Source organism: Ochotona curzoniae, unplaced genomic scaffold, assembly GCF_017591425.1.
Source record: "Ochotona curzoniae isolate NIBS_2020 unplaced genomic scaffold, NIBS_Ocur_1.0 contig_1071, whole genome shotgun sequence".
NCBI classification, from domain to species: Eukaryota; Metazoa; Chordata; class Mammalia; order Lagomorpha; family Ochotonidae; genus Ochotona; species Ochotona curzoniae.
In genome coordinates, this window is record NW_024464939.1 from 20,974,390 (window position 1) to 20,995,071 (window position 20,682).

The 20,682-nt window shown below is 34.4% G+C and overlaps 1 protein-coding gene across 1 annotated transcript in view; it reads right to left on the minus strand.

The window, feature by feature from the left end:
- CUNH8orf34 (chromosome unknown C8orf34 homolog) overlaps positions 1–20,682 on the minus strand; it is a 211,051-nt gene that overhangs the window by 54,041 nt on the left and 136,328 nt on the right. Inside the window, exon 7 of the mRNA XM_040994610.1 lies at positions 12,084–12,250. Coding sequence (XP_040850544.1) covers positions 12,084–12,250 — 167 coding nt within the window. The remainder of the gene's footprint in view (positions 1–12,083; positions 12,251–20,682) is intronic.

The window sequence follows — 20,682 nt, forward strand, 5'->3', positions numbered from 1 at the left end:
GTATTGCCCAAGTGGTCAGGACAATTTTCTAATGTAATCCAAAAAATCAACTTGTAAACTCTGTAGAGCCTTGCAAGAAGCAGCTGTAATTCTTTCTGCTAATGTGTCTCCATCGAGGGAAAATAGGACTCATTTATTTATTTATTATATTAGGTCAAAATTCACAATATAGACAACACTAAAGAATAATTAGCATATGGGAGAACAAAGTGAAAACCAAGAGAGTTAATATGCCTATAACTGTAGTGACAGATTCATTTTAAAGACCAAATTTATTTAAATTATTGAAATTGCAAGAGACAAAAAAAAATCATGCAGACCCCATAAACAGAAATATAGGCTAACCTAACTGTAATCACACACTAGCTTAAACAAAAATTCTACAATTACTAGACACAAAAAATTCAGTAACAGAGAGTAAAATTGTCAGTGCACAAAATAATTACAAATCAGACTTATAGGAAGAATCAGTGAATTGGACAAAATACTGAAGAAGGCATCCATAACAGAAATAATCAAGGAAATAGAAAATGTGAAAATTCACCTTTATTAGTTACCTCAAATTAAAAAAAAAAAAACTTAAGCAACACCTATTACAGAATTAAATTAATGAAAAATTTTTGAGAGTCTGACAGTCAAAATTTTAGCAAAAAGTCCATGACCAGTACATGCCTAAACTGATACAATCATTTTAGAATGCAACCACAGCTTTTTCATGTTATTTTCCTCATACTAATGAAAATATCATTGTACTAAGATAAATTCATTCTTGCAATTCCACTTTCATGGATTTTCAAATTATTCTTTAGTGTAAGAGAATATTTACACCATACAGATCAGCAATATCATTTCTATGCATAAGATATAGTGAGCATTTTTTATATGTTTATATGCCAGTTGAATTTGTTCTTTTGAATTCAACAAATTCAAAAAGAAACTTCCTTTGGTAGTTTCTTAACAGATTTGTTTGTTTTACTGTCCTTGAGTTTCTGAAGCTCTTTATAAATCCTGGATATTAGTGCCCCATTTGTTGCATAGAGTGCAAAGATTCTTCCCATTCTGTTTGTTGCTTCTTCACTTTGTTGATCATTTCCTTTGCCATGCAGCTTCTTAGTTTGATGTAGTCCCATTTGTTTATTTTGGATTTGACTGCCTGTGCTTTTGGTGACTTTTCTAAAAAGTCTGTTCCCATTTTTATATCTTGGAGAATGCTTCCTACATTTTCCTCTGATAGTTTGATGGTTTCTATGTGCAGATTTAGGTCCTTGATCTATTTAGAGCTGACCGTTTTTTTTCTTAACCATGATAGGTGGGGGGTGAGGAAAGTCTTGATTCTTACTTTTGATTATTTAAATCCAATTGTTCCAACAGCATTTTGTTGAACAAACCAGGCTTTTCCTTGGATTATTTTCAGTTCTCTTGTCAAGGATTAGTAGGCTGAACATGTATGGTCTTACTTCTGGTGTCTCTTCTGTTCCATTGATCTTTTCTGTACCAGTATGATAGTATTTTAATGACCATTGTCCTGTAGTGTGTCTTGATGTTTGGAACTGTAATTCCTCCAGCCTCAGGATGAATTTTTACATCATGTATTTTCCCGCTCTGAGAAGAATACTGTTTTGGTTTTGATTAGGATCACTATTAGGAAAATATAAGTAAAAATCATTTTGAGACTCCACCTGACTCCAGTGAGATTGGTCTACATCAAGAAATCTACTAAGACCACCTGCTGGCATGGATGTGAGGAAGAAGTTATACAATTACACGGTTGGTGGCATCACAGGCTAGTGCACCCAGCGTGGAAGTCAGCATGGAGAGTGCTCAGATCCAAAGGAAGGGACATCTGTGTGTAAGAAACAGACATGCAGCTCTGTATTTATAGCAGCACAATCCATAATAACAAAGACAAGGGAACAACCCAGATATTCTTCAAAAGAGGAATGGATAAAGAAACTGTGGTATATCTGCTCTAAGGAAAACTAGGAACTCACTAAAAAGAATAAAACTCTAGTATTTGCAACAAAATGGTCCCAACTGAAGACTGTCATGCTTGGTGAACTAAGCCTAAAAGAGCAAATATCATATGTTTTGATTAATGACAACATTCATGCAACATACGAAACAGATATATAGGTAAATATGTACATACATACATTCTCACAGATGAACTGTGCAGTGGAAATTAACATACCAGAAAGTGAAGATGCATTGTAGTGTGCATCTCTACTCCCAAATAAAAGAACAACTCCCAATGAAACTATTAAAAATATCTTGAAAATATATTAAACAAAATAACATACTAAAATTGTACCGCTGGCAATTTAAATAGCAAAATTAATCAGCAACCAGGATAATCTAGCACAAAATAGGATTTTTACAATCCTTTGCTTTTGCATACTATGTATCAGTAGCTTTCCTACCTTTTACATTGAGTAAATATTGCCTTTAATATTTTTGAAATTTATCTGAATTGGGGAGTATTCCATCTGGTTAAGAATTTGGGGCCATTAATGACCAGAAAATAGAGATGCAATTTAGAAAATAAGTACTAAATGTATAGATTTTCATGCTATGATAACATTACCCATATTGTGATAAAGTGTTTCTTAAACAAAGAAGGTGCTTAAAAAATAATAATCCTTTATTTGTTGGCAGAAAAAGTATTAGTTCCTTGAGTAAATGATCTAATATTTATTTCTTAAAGGAATGTGGTTTTAGTGATTTTTTTAAATGTGCATTCTTCAGATTTTTTTCTCCCGGTTAAAAGCATTAACCTAACAAAAATGTCCTCTTACATTCTCAATTTTCCTTATCCAAATAAAGTTGCTTAGAGCCAGTTTTGTATTTAAATCATGTATGATCAAAGATGTATTTTCCAGGTTAAACTACAATTTATAAAGAATGTCTCTAATTCATCTCAAAATTCCATGTTGCTGCAGCTAATTTGTTCAGTCAAGCATTTAGGAAAATTTGGACTGGATGATGCTTTTGTGCTTAAACATCACTGCAAAAAAGCAAATAAATAAATGTTCACTTTATTTGGGAGACACAGAGACCAAGAAAGATCTTCTATCTGCTGGTTCGCTCTTGAAATGCCCACAATGGTCAGCACTGTGCCAGGCTGAAGTCAAGAACCAACAAAATGCAATATCTTCTCTCATGTAGGTGGCAGTGATACAACTACTTGAGTCATTGCCTGCTACTTCCCGAGATGTGCACAAGCGGTCAAGCAGGTTTGGAAACAAGAGCTATGACCAAAACACAGGCACTCCAACAGGGGATGCAGTTATCCCAAGCAGCATCCTAAAAGCTGTGCCAAGGGTCTACTGTGGTGGCTCAACAGGCTACAACCTAAAAGTGGCAGCAGACTAAATGAACACTGCTTCAGGAGCTAGCTGCTCTACTTCCCTTTTATCTCCTGACTTAAACCCTGGAAAAGCAGCAGAGAATGGCTCAGGTCCTTGGGCTCTGCATCCACATGGGCCAATGGCAAGAAGCTTCTGGCTCCTGGCTTCAGATTAGCTCAGCTCTGGTCTTTGCAGCCATTTGGGGAGTTAATCAATGGATAGAAGAACTCTTTCTCTTCTTCTTTCTGCAAATTCAGTTTTCTAATAAAAAAAATAGAGCTTAAAAAATTTAAAATGGCCGTGCCAAATGCCACACTAGACTCTCTTTAAATGGAGAAGCAGGCCAAGTTTCTTTCTAACACACTGTTAAAAATTTAAGTTCCTGTGACGTGATCTTTTCAGCTAATTGCCTTTTATCTTTACAAGACAGCAAATTAGAATTAAGAGCTAAATATCAAGAATATTTAGTGGAAAAGGTCTATGTGAAACCAACGTAAGTCAGGTATTTATTATCCAGGTTAAACATCTAAACCACTAATTCAATGTTTCTATGGCTTACTTTCTTTTTCATGTGTTCTAATGTCAAGTGTCAAATTGAGATCAGATAGGAATTAATATAAAATACATGATTATCCTAACAAATCATTTCTCTAGCTATAATTATATACCAGTGAACTGAGCATATTTATTTTATTTAATCTTCACAAGACCCAACGATATATTGTTTGTACTCCAATTTTTCTGATGATAAGATCTGATATTTGAAGGAAGGAACTTAATATTCTTACATCATACAATCCAGGGCAAAGCTGAAACCTGAACAAGAGCAATCTAAATACAAAGCTCATGTGTAATTGCTTCTGATACTATCCTCCATAAAGTTACTTTCATAATCTTAGCTTAAATTTTATTTTACTATATTAATACTGCTCCACATTAGATACTTGAACACACATAGTGATCAGTAATTACCAAGTACATATTATTGTGCTTAAGAGAGGAAATCTGGATGAACAAACCCTCTGCTGACAATTCATAAAACAACCGTAAGTCAATCAAAACTTACATAAAATCTTAGTGTCTTTATATTTTGATGCAAGCACCAGTCATCATAAAAATGATCAGTAAATTTTTACAAAAAGAAGCATTAAAACTGAATAACAATATCACTAGCTTTAATTTATCCTTAAAAATCTCATATTTTCTTCTATTGGAAAACTTTTGAGCAATTAAAATGTGATTATTGATAAGGATATTTCTCTTATAAAGTATGGGAAATGAGAAACAATATTTTAATTCTAAAATAAATTTAAAAACAGGACAAATTTATGTATTGATAAAATCTCAAAAATAATCTCAAATAAATATTCACTTAAGAAACTTATTGGTTTTCAGATAATGAAAATACCCCAGCAAGATCTGTAGACATTTTTGGTCAATATGCATTCAGTTTTTATCAGAGATTATTATATCAGTGACACTATGAAGCAGAGAAATTTAAAAGTTGCTATTGTTATAAAATCAGTTCTAAATAAGCCAGAAAAAATTTAATCTATTGATATTAATTACTGAATTAGTTACATTTTTTTGCACATTTTCAACCATAAAAATTACAAAAAAGTTATGGTCTAATATCACTTTCCAAAGGCTTTTACATAGAGCACAAACTTGAATTTCAGTCAAATTATATGAAAGCCATTATCATGATTAAATAAATTGATATTCAAATATAACATCACTGTTTATTTGAAAGTAAAAGTCGTTTCAAACGCAACAAAACCCTAATAATATTTAACACTGGTTTTCAGCTGGCAAACATTTGTTTATACAATGAATTAATGTCGAAATTGAGCTTTCCACGTATTTTCTATATGTAACAATACAATTCAGTTTTAAAGGTTATAAATTTCAGTATTTTTGCAACTATTTTCACAGAAGCATGTAAACATGTAGTATAGATTTCTATTATTTTCTATCTTCAGGTATTATCTGTCTCTTGTGCCCTTCTTAGACCTACTTTTGTTAATGGAAATACAGGTATAGACACAAATTTCTTCTCTTAGATTTTATGCATTATGTGGAAGAAAATTTAAAACAATGAGATAAAATTTGTACTACATCCTAAAACAAATCATACGAATGTGGCTTTTGTTAAATACCCATGTATTTATTCCAATTTTATTCCCTTTTTTATTCCCTTTCTCCTCTTGCCTTTTATTATTTAGCAGTAAGTATTGATTTTTATTGTTTGTAGGCAATTTCCCAAAATTAGAAGGAATATTTTTCAAAAGCTTGGAGTTATTCCACAAAAGCTAGAGGATGTTAATTCTATTATCTTTTTTCAAATATTCCCATTAGTCATGACAAAAAGAAAAAAGGCTTAATAACACTTTCAAACAGTATCCCATTTTGATCCCCACAACATCCCTGTGGAGTAGGAAGATCAAACATTAGTACCAGCATTTTACAATTAATTGCTTAAAGATAGGGTGACAAAACAGCAAAAGGTAACATAAGAGGTGGGCCTGTTGTACACAACCCTAAGTGTGGCTCAGGCCAAACCATTGCACACCAACACACTATTGCTCACACCTCGTGCGAAATATTCAGTGCAATTCTGTGACACAAACAGGATTAAACATTGTAACCTGGTATATGTCCATTTATAACCTACTCAAAGTAATAAATATGCATAAAACACCTACATTCACAAATAGATTGGAAATTCAGAAATATTTCCAATGTAACCAAAAAAGGGCAAATGTCAATAATATATTCATGGATTTAGATTTCATTTCCAATGATTATTGTCATTCTAATGAATCTAGATTTATCTTTGGAATCTTTTTTTCCCAGAAAATTAAACACAGAAGTTCTTACCTAGTACCACATAATAAATTGTGAAGCGTAGTGTGTACATTTTGTTGGTTTGTAGATTTAAATTTATTTAAGGGGAAACCCTACATATAAACTCTATCATTTGCAAATGTTCTATTTTTTTTTTTTGGTAAAAGAATTAGAAATGGAGAAAATGAAACACAAAAGCAACTCAGATACAAGTAAATCTAGAACACAGTGAAAGGAGCCATGAGTCATATTCAACAAATATTAAAATGTTATATAAAACTTTCATAAGATAATTAAGATAGAAAAGAACCCTATTCTCAGATCTATGCTAGAATCATTTTATAACTTTGCTGACTTTCCTATACCAAGCATTTTATATTTCAAGTGCTCCTAGAGAGCATATCATAAAGGAATATAGGAAATGCATGATATTTTACCCAGGCTTGCTAGCAAGATTTTCCATTGTTTCCAGGAGACACTTACAGAGTCTAGTCCAAGTGCTTTACGTGGCACACATTAGAGACCCTGTCATTTTAATATTTTTGCTTCCGTGTCTATCAAGCACAATTCATTGACTATACCCAATAGATTCAGGCCCTTATAGTATGCTCTACAGTTCACCTACAATCGAATCTCTAAAAGAAGACAGAGGATTGTTTCTTTTGGAAAAAAAATATTGATTACAGAGTTATAACCGAATCTAGGGACCAAAACTTGGGGGCTCAGGACATTGAAATACGCCTGTAAATGACTTTCCAGATGATTCCTATGAGGTTGTTGAGCCTCACCCTCTGCCATTAGAGGCAATATTTTATGAAATATCTTTGTGTTTGCTCAGACTACTAGAAGCATGCAAAGTCATTTGTCAATGATGCAGACATATTTATGAAAACGTAACTCTGTGAATGAATGAAAGCAGCAATACAACTGTCAGATTCTAAAAAGAGCTGTGTCCACTATTTTAACCTTAGTCTCAAACCCCAAAGAGATTAAGGTAATTTGAAAAATACAAAAATTAGTATTCATTGGCTTATTTGTTAATATGAACTGGTATTAAGCACATAGAAGCTACGTAGTATTTGCTGAGGTGTTTGATTGGATAAAACGTTATTAAGCTCTCAGGTCACACTTAGTCAAAGATCACTTGATATTTTTGCAGGAAATAAGCTTAAGTTTGCATTCAGAAATACAGATGAAAATCGTGTAACAGCAGGCCATGTGATACAGCTGTTACAATCAAACATGTGGCTAAATGAGGGAAAAGATTTTTTAATATGTGTAAACCTATTTGCAAATCGTTGGAGGTCCTAATTTTTCAATTATATCAACTGATTAAAGAACATTTGCATTGCATATGCAGATTATCTAGAGTATTTGATCAGTTGTAATCATCAATTGCCATTGTGTCTACTGAGGTTTTTTTTTTTTTAAGAATATCACGTATTTACAGATGAGAGGTACATGGATTGAGGTCATTTGAAAATAATTCAGTATTTTTGGAAGTAGACCACTGACTTCAGTTGAGCTTCAAACTGTTGTATCTTTTCTCTCTCTTCTATAAGATTTATCTATTTTCATCGGAAAGGCAGATCAGAAAATTAGAGATAAAAGGAGAGACAAAGATCTTCCATGTGCTGCATGTTTTGATACATTAATCTCCTATAAAGGAGATTATGCTCTGATCCATAACAAGTTGCCTTTATATTATACCGAGTAAACTTACAAGTGGCATTTAAAACAACCTTACACACAATATTGAAGAATCTATTAATTGTATTTTTGAATGCCTTACCACTTTCTATTAAGTACCATTCTTTATGTGAAGAACTTTCAGTTATAGAGTGACAACATTTCTGTAATCATGTATATTCAATGGACAATGTTCAAAATAAATGTAGGCAAGAAAAGTACATGTATCTTACTCTGTGTCTTAGATTATTTTACACATTTTAAATAATTAAAATGTAGATATGCATATGGGTAGATCATTTCTTAACATATTTATGGTTCTCCTTCCTTTTTAAAGTCTTACATTAATGAGTCACAGCATCCATTCCCCTTCAGGTGGAACATATATTCTCATTTTGCAAATAAGGGCAGTTTCTGCTCTAGAGGGCCTCTATCTTGCAGACCAGATAAGAGCGGCTGGCATTGTGGTACAGCAGGTTTTGGCCCTGTGGGTTAAGCTGATCCCTGCAATGCTAGAAATCCTGTCTGAGTTCCCATTAGAGTGCTGGCTGCTCCTTTCCCACCCAGCTTGCTGCTAATTCACCTGGGAAAGCAGATCTTCCAAAAACTTTGAAGACCGGAATGGGATTTCTGGTTGTTGGCTTGATTTGGCACAACCCTAATCATTGAAGTTACTTGAGTTTGATCCATGGAAGATGTTTCTCTCCTCTCTCTGAAACTGTCTTTCATATAATATAAATCTTGTTTTTTTTTTAGATACAATCATAGCAGATAATGAATAATTATTTTATAAACCTTGTTCACAATGAAAAACAATTCACTTATGCATTTTAAAGATCAACTCCTTCAGTAAATTTTAATTTGCAGAAGTCTCATAAAACATTAAAGTTATAGGAACTCAATGACTTTAGTGAGCAAAGAGTATTAGCATAGTTACACAGGCTCTTGATTATTTATTTGAAACTAATGTAATGTATTTGCAATAACTTTTTAGCAACAGAATTTTTATTTCATTCATAATATCACATAGTTATGATCTTAAACCAGAATGCTATGGCATGTTTCTTTGATTTTTAGATACTTCAATTCTGAAAAAAATTCAAAAAATTTTGCAAGTGATGTTTCACAGTAATATACAGAAGAAATCATATGGCTTTCAATTAATTCTGATATTCTAAATTAAGTACCTATTATATTAAACATTTTAAACACTTAACTACAATTGAAATTCAACAATATAAAGGTGATGAATGCATCTAATGCAATGAGTCCATATGCACAAGCTGAAGCATTTTAAACAAACAACATCCCTCATTGGTAAAAATCAATGAAATTAAATATGTAAGGGGTTTTTTATATGTTTCATTCTCTCACTGAAACTTGTCATAACCTTTTTGAAAAATCCTTAGTTAATTAATTTTTAAAGCATGTAAAAATTGCTTATAAATATCTGTTTACTGTGGTCATTAGTTGACGCCATAATCACCAGTGTTTAGAACATTTTGTATTTCAGATGAAGAACCATTCATCTTATAGTGAAGTGGAAGATATTTCATTCACTCTTTACTGGAATCACAGTATCTGTTTCAGAAGTGCTTAAAATTTTGCTTCTTCCTATTTAGCACGTTTGAATATTTTATTCTTTGGTTATATTAATCCCATGTTGTAACTTTTGTACTTGGAATTAATAAATAGTAATCAAGGCTATCTTTCAGAAAATACTTGATCCATATTTAAAAGTAAAAATGCTAAAATTCAATATATTCCTATGCCAAATACATTTAGAAAAAAAAATCTGTAATTATACAATTGAACAATCTCTAATAAACTGTATTTAATAACAACAGGTTATTTAGTAAATAAGACAAATGTAAATAGACTTCATAACTTCTGGTTCAACTAAGAAGTTTTTTCCTACTTAAAATTAATGTTTCGTTAAGGAATAATTCTTTTCATGTTAATACTAGCTAAAAATTACATCTTTTACTTATTTCGCACATATTAAGATTGCAGAATGCCTTCCATACATAATTAATAAGATATTCAGCCCGTCATATCTTAGTAAAGAAAACCAAGAAAAGTTAAACCCTTAGAGGTATATAAACACAGCAAGCTCATACCACAAGATATCATAGACATGAACACGTATTTTAAATATCAGATATTTCTATATTTCTAAATACATTTCAGGCATTTCTAAATATCTGTATTTCATCTTACAAGGATTCTATTCAATTAAATTTGATTTCACATAAAGTTTCAACAATTCAGCGTTTGTATTTTTGCTTAATAGACAGAATTATGCTTCTCTGAAACCAGTTTCAAATACCTGTGGCATTAGTTTGGGGATATGATGATGACCTTGGACCATTCCTCAGAATCATAGGGAAATCTCATAACCTAGAGACCAGCATTGTTAGCCACCTGGTAAGATAAGTGGTGAAAGTCTAAATTTTCAGTTATCTACCATTACTAAATTTGCTCAGACCCAGGTTGAAATGTCTAAATGGAAACAAGAACCACTGATGAGCTTTTGCTAACTACTTATTATTAGGAATCTTCAGAACTCTAACTTTTGGGCTTCAGCCAGTTACGACTTTGGAACAGCTGAAATCTAAGAAGTAGCAGTACTGAATGAACACCCAAGCCTCCTGAAAGAATCCCTGGAATTGAGCTGCACCTTTTACTGCTACTGAACAGAGCAGAGGAATGGTCTACACACATGTGGAGCTTCACTGCCAGAGTCCACACCCAAGCTGACTCATCTAAGTGAATAAACTAGCGGGGTCGTGACCACCCTCCGCTGGCAGAGCTACAGCCTTTGTGCTTCAGACGAACCAGGGGAATCGGCTTCGCTAGAGCACACTCCTTCATCACAGTGCTTATATCCCAATTAAGTCTTACCTACACAGGCAACTATGTACTTAATCCAATTAATGTAGGTAGCGGTCACTAATAGAATTATTTGTAATTCCATCATCAACACTAAAATTCAAGTTCCTGCAGAGGTCAATTCTATTTTATTTTCATGTTATCAGCACCAAACCATGTAACCAGTACATAGTAAGTCCTCAATAAATATTTAGTGAATGGAAGTTGAATAAAGGTACCACAGTTACATCTGGCACATCTGCTGCATTAATCCTTTGGAAGTGTGGAAATAATGTTAACAAAAACCGCAAAAAGGAACCATCACCAGGTAGATAAAAAATTGCCATGATAGGATCTCATTGATACTGGAATGAGCATAGCTATTGTATCATAACTAAACATCTTTGAACATCCATCACTGAGCAAAAAATACCTTTGTAAGCCTATGAATGGAAAACTATTTCATTCATTAGAGTGATAAATTCCTATTGCCATCAACAGTCAAAACCAAGGAAAAAAGTAATTTAGTTCAGAAGAAAATTATTTTTAAAAATGACTGTGTTTTTCTGTTCTACAGTTGAAACTTTCAACTATTTAGGTTACCTTTGTATAGCTACAAAGTATTTGAAATTTTTCTAGTCATTGGTGTTCAACTAATTAATATAACTTAAAGTGTATCCAAGATCACTGCTACTATTTCAAAAAATGATTTTCCAATAAAACTTGAGTGTGTGAAGTTTACGTTAAAGGATTTTTGTTCAAGCAAAAATGTGTTCACTTCTTTAACAATATAAAAAAACTACACTTACATTGGCATACAACACTAAGACTGACACCTGAAGGACTTTGAAATCTGCAAACTTTTCCATCATGACAAAAATCAGAAAATATTATTTACTATGTGCCCCTTTAAATTTTATTCTGTTTTCTAAAGCATTCCTCAAATTAAAGAGAGGGGCATCTTGAGAGTTGAATTAAGTACATTGGACATATTTTATAGACAATAGATATGATCAGGGCCATTATAATCAGAGAATAAGGCATACATATGAATTTTTAGCACAACTGCACACTTTCACACAAAAATAAAGCTCGATTAAGTCATCAGAAGTCTGCATACACAAAGCACAAAATACAGTTTAGTAAATATTTCACTTGCTCATGTTATTTCAAGTTAGTTCTTACATGCAACTGCTAAAGCATCTAGTTTGAATCAAGTGTCAGAATTTACTTGCCCTACAACAAATGCATCCAAAACTTTTTTCAACTTCCTAATATTACATATTTTACAGAGAAAAAGAAAGATAAATTATTAATTTTTAAAATTACCCAGCAATTCCATTGCATCATCTTCATTATCAATATCTTCCTCTGTTACAGATGGAGTGGGGCTGTGGAGGGACTCAAAAGAATCTTGAGAGAGCATTGCTGCTAGAAGTTTCTTATGCTGCTGTTGCTGCTGCTTTAACCCTTTAGTCTTAGGCTCCATCTTTAAGCTACGGACATATTTAAAATGCTAATTAGCTTCAGGAAGCAGAGAAAAATCCATGTACTATTTTCAGTTATTTGTTATGCAAAGTAATACACAAACCAGTACATGTTTTAATGTTTTGGCTGCAGCACTTTTCATCCAGCTCTCTGCTTATGGCGTGGGAAAGCAGCAGAGTATGCCCCAACTCCTTGGAATCTGTATCCACATGGAAGACCTGAAGATGCTCCTGGCTTCCAGCTTCCCATAGGCTCAGTTCTGGTCATTGCAGCCATTTGGGGAGTGAAACAATTGTTGGGGGAATTTTTCTCTCTGACTCTCTTTCTCTCTGAAAATCTGATCTGCCATTCCAATAAAACACAAAGTAATATAAATCTTTTTTAAAAAAATTTTAAAAGGAGCTACAATGTCTAGATTACTATTCCTTCATTAAAAAAAAAAACCTCCATGTAGGAAAAACACATGGAACAACATAAATCCTTTAATATTCTATTCTAAGACATTTTGGAAAAGCTTTCTTAAATTTCTTTTGCAGGTGTATAAATAGTTGTCCCAGCATCACTTACTGAGAAATTTATTCTCTTTCCTAGCAAATTATCTTGCCCTGGGTAGTGATTTAAATTTGTCCATTCTTACACGTTTTAGTGACTTATTTTGTGTTACAAATTACAGTTTTGATGGTATCATCACAGTCAATACATATTTGTACTGCTATCAACATTTACCACCTTCCCTTCCGAATGTTTCAGGTTTTCTACTTCTAAATACATATGACTTTGAGTTTCAGATAGTGTCATTTTTGTTGGACTTGTCAATCATCAATTATAACATTCATGAGGCAAAGCTATCATACAAAATAGGTGCTCATGAAGTTCATGAAAAGCATGTATTATACGAAATCTTAATAGATTTCAAATGTTCTGCACAAAATAAGCTTATCCTCTAGTCTCACTTTCCATGATTTAAAAAAAAATTGTCTTTAATTTGTTATTATAATTTATTTGAAAGGCAAATGGGGTGAGGAACACAGTGGAGAAGAGATCTTCCATCTACTGGTTCAGTCTTCAAAAGACTGGTCAGAGTCAGGAGCCCAACCTTCCTAAGAGTCCCCAGTGTGAGTGGCAAGAACTAAAGTACTGCGCACACCATCCGCTGCTCTCCAGGATGCCCACTAGCTGTAAGCTCAATCCACAGTGGAAGAGATGGCACTTGCGTATGAAATGTAGGCATCCAAAGTGGCAACTCAACCGATGCACAAACAACTGATCCTTCAATGTATTTTTAAGGTACTCTGATATTCTCATATTTCAGTTATTTCTCTCTCTTTTTTTTCTATCATGATGTACTATGTCTCTTTCATCATTTCCTTTCTGTCTGAAGAGCTACCTGCAGGAATCCTTTTAAGGGTATATCCCATAGCAACCCTTCCTACCAGTTTTTCCATTGTTTACAGATAACTTTGTTACCTCAACATTCAGGAAATATGGTTTTATTAAATATGGAATTTATGATTACCATGAATTTCCTGCTGACACTTCCTTCTGGCTTCTGAATTTTCAGATGAGAAATTCAGTTACTTTCAGTTAAGATTCCCCTGCAAATAATGTGTCATTTAAATAAGGCTGTTGTTAAAAAAATTTTTTTTATTAATATTAGTGTCCAGAAGTTTACTTACATAGCTTATCATGGAATTTCTTGGGTTTGTTTGGAGTTTTTCAACTTCTTAAACCTGTAGGGTATATCTTACACCAAATTTAAGAAGTTTTCAGCAGCTACTCTAAGTTCCACTCCATGGTAACTCTTTTCCTGGGACTCAAGCGATGAGACTGCCACATTAGCTTATTGTTCCTCCTAAGTCCTGAGGCTGTGTCATAATTTCTTTTACTCTGTTTGCTCACTTTTGTTCAGAATAGGAATATCCCACAATGGAGTCCTTACTAGGTATGGGTCTATGCCCTGCCAACGTCACTGTTAAGTTCATCCAGCGAGATTTATCTTTTTATATGTTCTCATTTTAATATTTTCCACTGGATTTTTTTTATGACTTTTTATTTACTTGATGGTAGTTTCTATGCTTGGTTACATGGGAATTGAAAGTACTTACTGGAACATATTTATGATTCCACTATCTGACTCACCTCCATGTTGGCTGCAACTGGCCACCTTTTATAATCCAAGCTGTGATTTTACTTGTTCTTGGAGTAATTTTACAATTAGAATTTTTTTTTAATCAAATGATGATAACTTCAGCTGCATTAGCTTTGGTTAGAAGGGACATATATTTGAATGAAAAATAAATAGAGCCAGTTTATAGTTATTTATCTCTTCCTTGGCTTCTTGATCTCAATGCAGATTGTAGCAATGAGTACTATATACAGTGGTTTGGCAATTCAAAAAGATTAGCAGCTGGAGAACAAGGGTCAGCATGGTGGCCCAGGTTGAATGCCACCTGCAATGGCCATGTCTCACATGGGCACTGGTTCATATCTCATCTGTCCCACTTTTGATTGGCTAATGGACTGGGAAAAGCCAAGGAAGTTGGCCCAAGTATCTGAGTCCCTGTCATCCATGTGGGAAACTTGGAAGAAGCTGTTGGTTTCTGGCTTCAGCCTGCCCCAGCACTGGCCTATGAGGCTATCTAGGGAGCGAGCCAGTGAATAGATGACTATCTCTACTTGTTCTCTCTCTCTTTCTATCTCTGAAACTCTAGTTTTCAAAATAAATAAAAATCTCAAAAATACATATTGTGTGAGAAATAGCTTTTTGTTCTTCCTGAATAAAGCCATTAACTCAATTTCCTGTTATAATTTGACATCCTATATATTAAACGTAACAAGGATAAGGATAAAGTATTACATTGTATAACATACTATACTTAAAATATATTTTCTGTTTTCATGTACAGTCATGACTGTTAGGCAAGTTTTTCCTTTAGGTATAAATAAAAATGCTCAATGTAATGCTCTTTGGAACACACTTTGTTTTTTGGAGCACATGTTTTACACAGATTCTGAAAATGACCACATACTATGGCCCAAAATACATATAAGTTGGTTGGAAAATAAATAGCTCATGCAGAAGTAATACACACTGTTGTATCTTGAAAATGGGTTCTTACTTGAAAACATATGCATGAGATACTTATTTTAACCTATAAAATACAATACAAATATTTTTAAAAGCCATCTACAATAAAAACACTCTAGTTACAAAAACGTACCTCTGTTCAAATTTAAACTTAGCACCTTATTTCAGGCTATTACTGTTTTAATAGGCTCTTTGGAGCTGAAGGCACTCCCTTACTCAACTACTATATTGTGTAACACCATAAGGAATGTTTGTTACTAAATTCATTATAAATCACAGTATAACTGAGTGGGATACGTAAAGAACACACCGTGTTAATATCAAGTTTTGTCCTCATGTGTTATTAAAAAATGAGTTTTCCAGTTTTGGGGGATTTTGAACATTTCATTTACAGATAAAGATGCTTATAGATCTTGAATGCTACCACAATGGCAAGTAACAGGTTAAAACTTAAAGTTGAAATTTGAAGATGGAGGTCAATTATTTTGAATGACCCTGGGTGACACTGCAGACATCATCTTGTAAAAATAGTGAGGATGGCTGTAGCAGATGGACGAAACACAAATTACTGCAAAAGGAGTGCAAAAAAGAGGGAGCAGTGAATCTAAGGCATCTACTGGGAACAGCTTAGTTTAGACAATGAAAGGCAGGGAGCAGAAATAACTGTGGACCAGAAAAAAATTTTTATCTTCTAGAGAAAAGTCCCACCACTACTTACATGCTGGTGGGGACGATCTGGGAGAGACAAACAGCACAGGGAAAAGAAAGAAATGATGGATTTGCAGCAGTGAGGAAAACTGGGGATCTAACATCAACTGGCAGAAGTCAGCAGAGTGTTTGTGCAAAGATGAGTCAAGGATCAACTGGTGTTCTTTGGAAGAAACTGGAGGAAGCTGTGTTCCCTCCCTGAAGCCTTTTTCTCTGTGAGGTTCTAGGTAGGATCATCAGTTAATAATGAGAATGGTGGGGTAGTGTTGGACACTTGAGGATACATAAAGTCAGTGCTGTGTAGAGTGGGTGTGTCAGTGAGCTAGGCAAAGGCAGTAGCTCGGTTGGCGGTTCCAGGTGTCCTGGAGTAGGGGAAGTTATGAATCAGAGCCAGTACACATGTGCTTTCTCCACCTCAGGACGATTATATCCTCTGCCAGGGTGTAGTTTCACCAGGGGAGGCAGTGACAATGAGAAAAGAGGGACAGGGGGGTTAAATGTAATACAAAGAGCCAGGTTAAATGATGGCTCAAGGATAAAAGCTGAATAAAGAGAAAATGAATCAGAGAAAAGAAGGGCAAGATAAATTCGGCAGCATTAGGGTGTCTGAGATCCCAGTTGAAGTTGGGAACCACTGGGAATGAGCCGCAAGTGGGGAAAAGTGATGGCTAGAGTATTGTGCTTGTATTTTATAAAATGTAATTACAGATAATGGTATTCAGATGGTATAGGATGAGACAGAATGAGGTAGGCTGGTATTGAATATCAGCGGGAAAAAGTAGGCAAAGAATGTAGCAGGTGAGGTTTGGGGAAGGGTCACCAACAATAACGATTTCACCAAAACAGAACAGTGTTGGGAAGAGTAATCGTGGCAAAGGTAAGGTGAATGGGAATTGGCAAATCATTGCCACCAGATTTGAAACAATGATCACTGTGGGAAAATATGAGGTTCAGAGTCAGGAATGTTTTAAGTAAGCATGGAGATAAGTTCTCTAAGCAGTAGACGAGGGTGACACATCCTTCTTTTCAGCCCCATAGCTTGAGGACCCCCCAAAATGAAACTGACAGCAGTAAAAGACAGTAGCACTAGAGCAGGAGGCACGGATCTTAAACAGAGTGTTTACCGAAAAAAGGAGGAGATACAGGAGGGATTAAGGACAGTTTTGGATCTGGCCATTTCTTCCTAAGGTTTGAACTTAAATCTCAATGACGAGGATTTTTACAAGAAGATTCTTACAGTGACTCTCTAAAAACTGCTAGATGGGTGCTCAGTGCAGTAGTAGCCTAGCAGCTAAAGTCCTTGCCTTGCACATGCAGGATCCTATATGTGTGCTGTTCTAATCCCAGCGGCCATCCCTCCCATCCAGCTCCCTGCTTGTGGCCTGGCAAAGCAGTCAAGGACAGCCCAAAGCCTTGGGACCCTGCACCCACTTGGGAGACCCAGAAGAAGCTCCTAGTTCCTGGCTTTGGATGGGCGCAGCTCTGGCTGTTGTGGTCACTTGGCAAGTGAATGATCGGTCAGAAGATTTTTCTCTCTGTCTCTCCTCTATGTATATCTGCCTTTCCACTAAAAACAAAATAAATCTTAAAAAAAAAATAAGCTAGATGAGCATGTATTTTAGGTCTCTGAATTTGAAGCTCGACAACCTACTTTTGTCATATAGTAAGTTAATGGATCTTCTATGTCACTTCTTTGGAACATTCCTGAAACAGGGATAATAACAATAATATCTTCATGAGAATAAAAAGGGCTAAATAAGTGAAGCACAGAGAGTGGTAACATAATTTGATTCTTTTTAAATAGACATACCAAATAAAACAAAAATTAGCCTAGTTGTATGCCTGTGTGTTTAAACTTGAGAGATATTGAAATCCAGGGAAATATAGAAATGGATAGGAAAATAAAAGGGTCTGAATATAAAAGTGAAACAGGGGGAGGAAAAGGTAGATCAAGAATCCATGACTTAGTAACAATCAAGATCATTTCATGAGGATTGAAGAGCGTGTTCTTTTTAGTCTCATTACTATGCATGGCTGGTCATTGAGACAGTACAAGGCTGGGATATCCGTGTACTGATTAAGTCCAAAAGTCTATCTAAGGGACATGAAACAAACGGGTGATGAAAATTGTATTTCATAAAGTAATTATTTGAATCATGACATGTACTTTTTTCATAAATAAATTAATTTCTAGATAAATGAAAGGAAACAAACTTTTACTCTAAATGTCCTCAGCAGTTCTCTGAAACAAACATACTATTTGACTATGTTTCTAGTTTTAAAAGCAAATTTGTGAGCCATAAGATACAACTTTTGTATGTTTTAGATAGTTTATGACTTCAGTCCTTTGTTTTGAAATCTAGTTTTTGATAATAAATAATTTTTATTCTTAAAATCTGTAGGTTTTCAACATGCATCCCTATGTTCATAGCAGCACAATCAGTAATTGCAAAAACATGGAAGCAACCGAAATGCCCATCAGCAGAAGATTGGATAAGAAAGCTTTGGTTCATCTACTCCATGGAATACTACTCAGCTATTAAAAAAAACAAAATGCAGTTCTTTGTGGCTAAATGGGCACAACTGGAAACTATAATGCTAAGGGAAATGAGTGAATCCCAAAAGGTTAGATACCACATGTTTGCCTTGATTTAACCTGTAATTTTTATTTGGTTGTTTGTTATTTTTTGAACCTGTCATTGATACTGTCTCAACCCAGATGTTTCGAAGAATGGAACTTGCATTATTTTTAACATATTGTTTACTCAATACTATGTCAATTAATTCCATAATGTTGTATATTGATACTGAGGTTTTGTTGGGGCTTTTAACTGACCGGGACTTTACTCTGTTAGCTCTACCTTCAGACCAGAGAAGGTCTCCCCAAGAAGCCGCTGAACTTATCTGGACAATAAGACGCTGGACTTTATGCTAGGTATATGCTTGCAAGGAAGGAATCTCAACTGAACTTGAACTGTGGTTATGCAGCAAGGGGGAGGAATCCACCATGGGGGGAGGGGTATGGGAGGGGTGGGGGGAATCCCCAGTGCCTATAAAACTGTATCACATAATACAATGTTAATAACAATAAAAAAAAAATCTGTAGGTTTGGTTGTCACTAAATTTCTAAATTTGACCTCCATTTCACAGCTATTGATAGTCTAATTAAAATGGTTTAAAACATGGTTATATAGTTGCATTATTTATATTTCTTGCTTCTATTTATGTTATAAATGTGTGATGAATTTTTAGTAACCTCAGGTATGTAATGAAGGTGCATGATTCCTCAGTACTAGCTACACCTTCCATTGTAACTGATGCCGACAGCAGATTCTGACAAGTACAAAATGTCTTCGATCATTCTACAACATATTGGTTCTATGTGCCCCTCTTTCCTTTCTTACTCAAATGTTTCTCTCATAATTCTAAATTCTAAATATTTTGAGAAGCTAAGTATGATGTGGCAGAGAACTGCAAGGAAATGTCCAGTAACACATCCATGCAATATTTCAAGAAATGCAGAGCTCTCTTATGGCCCCCACACAGACCATCTAATGGCCACGGACTCTGGGTGAGCATCACTTGTCCTCTCCCCTAAGTTTCTCCATAACGCCCTCACAGTTGCCTTCATTTGAACCAGCAATTAACACTTCAATCGTTGCATATGTGTACCAAAGTTGTTGACCCTCTTTGTCCAAAAATTGTATTTGAGGCACCTAAAGGAAAACATTCCAGGTAGGGTACGTTATTTTTCTAAGAAGTGTCAGGAAAATATTTTGGCTAAGCTTCTACTCATTAGATTCAGGTTTATTTTATGTGATGCCTATTAAACTTTGTTTAATGTAATGGTGAAAGTCCAACTTATAAAGCATCTAAGACTCTTCTTCAAAAAGAAAGTTGGCTAAATGCTAATAGCCAACTCATATTTTTTAGTAATTTAGTAAAATTAAATAACAGCTGCTCAAAACAAAACAAGAAATAAACAAACAAACTTGTACATGGGAGAAAGTCAGTTGGGAAAATGGGAAATGAAGGCAGAGTACAAACAATGCTACCTACTAAATTAAAAAAAAAAAAGGAAAGAAAGAAAAAACACCCACTGGATTTGACAGGTATCTAGTAATCTAGTACAGCCTGTGTCCCCTTCACAGATCCCCATATGGATAATTTGTGCCAACCCCAAGAAGTGGGAAGTGGGAAACTAAGTGGGGAATGAATGAAATCATTCTTGAAAATCAGTTTCTTTTAAAAGTGTAGACTATGTTTTCGTCAATGTTTAAGATCGTAAAATGATAGTACTAATTGGTTATTATTTCAGGGCAAGCCATTAAAATTTTCTCTACAACCTTTGCTTTATCATCAAAATCAGACCTAATGCTTTGTGAGTTACTGGTACGAATTCAGATAACCTGTTCTGAACATTACAAGTTGGGGAAAAATATAGCATCTAACCCTTAATTTTGTCTCATTTCTTTCATTGTACTCCATAGAAATACTTAATCTTTTTTTTAATTGATGCAGAATCTTTACTACTTTCTTTATTTCAAATCACAACTTAAGTACAGCTAAAAATAAAATGTAAAACAACTTTCAAAGTGAGTATTTGGCTGAGATTATAGTGGACTGAGAATTCGGAATCAGGGA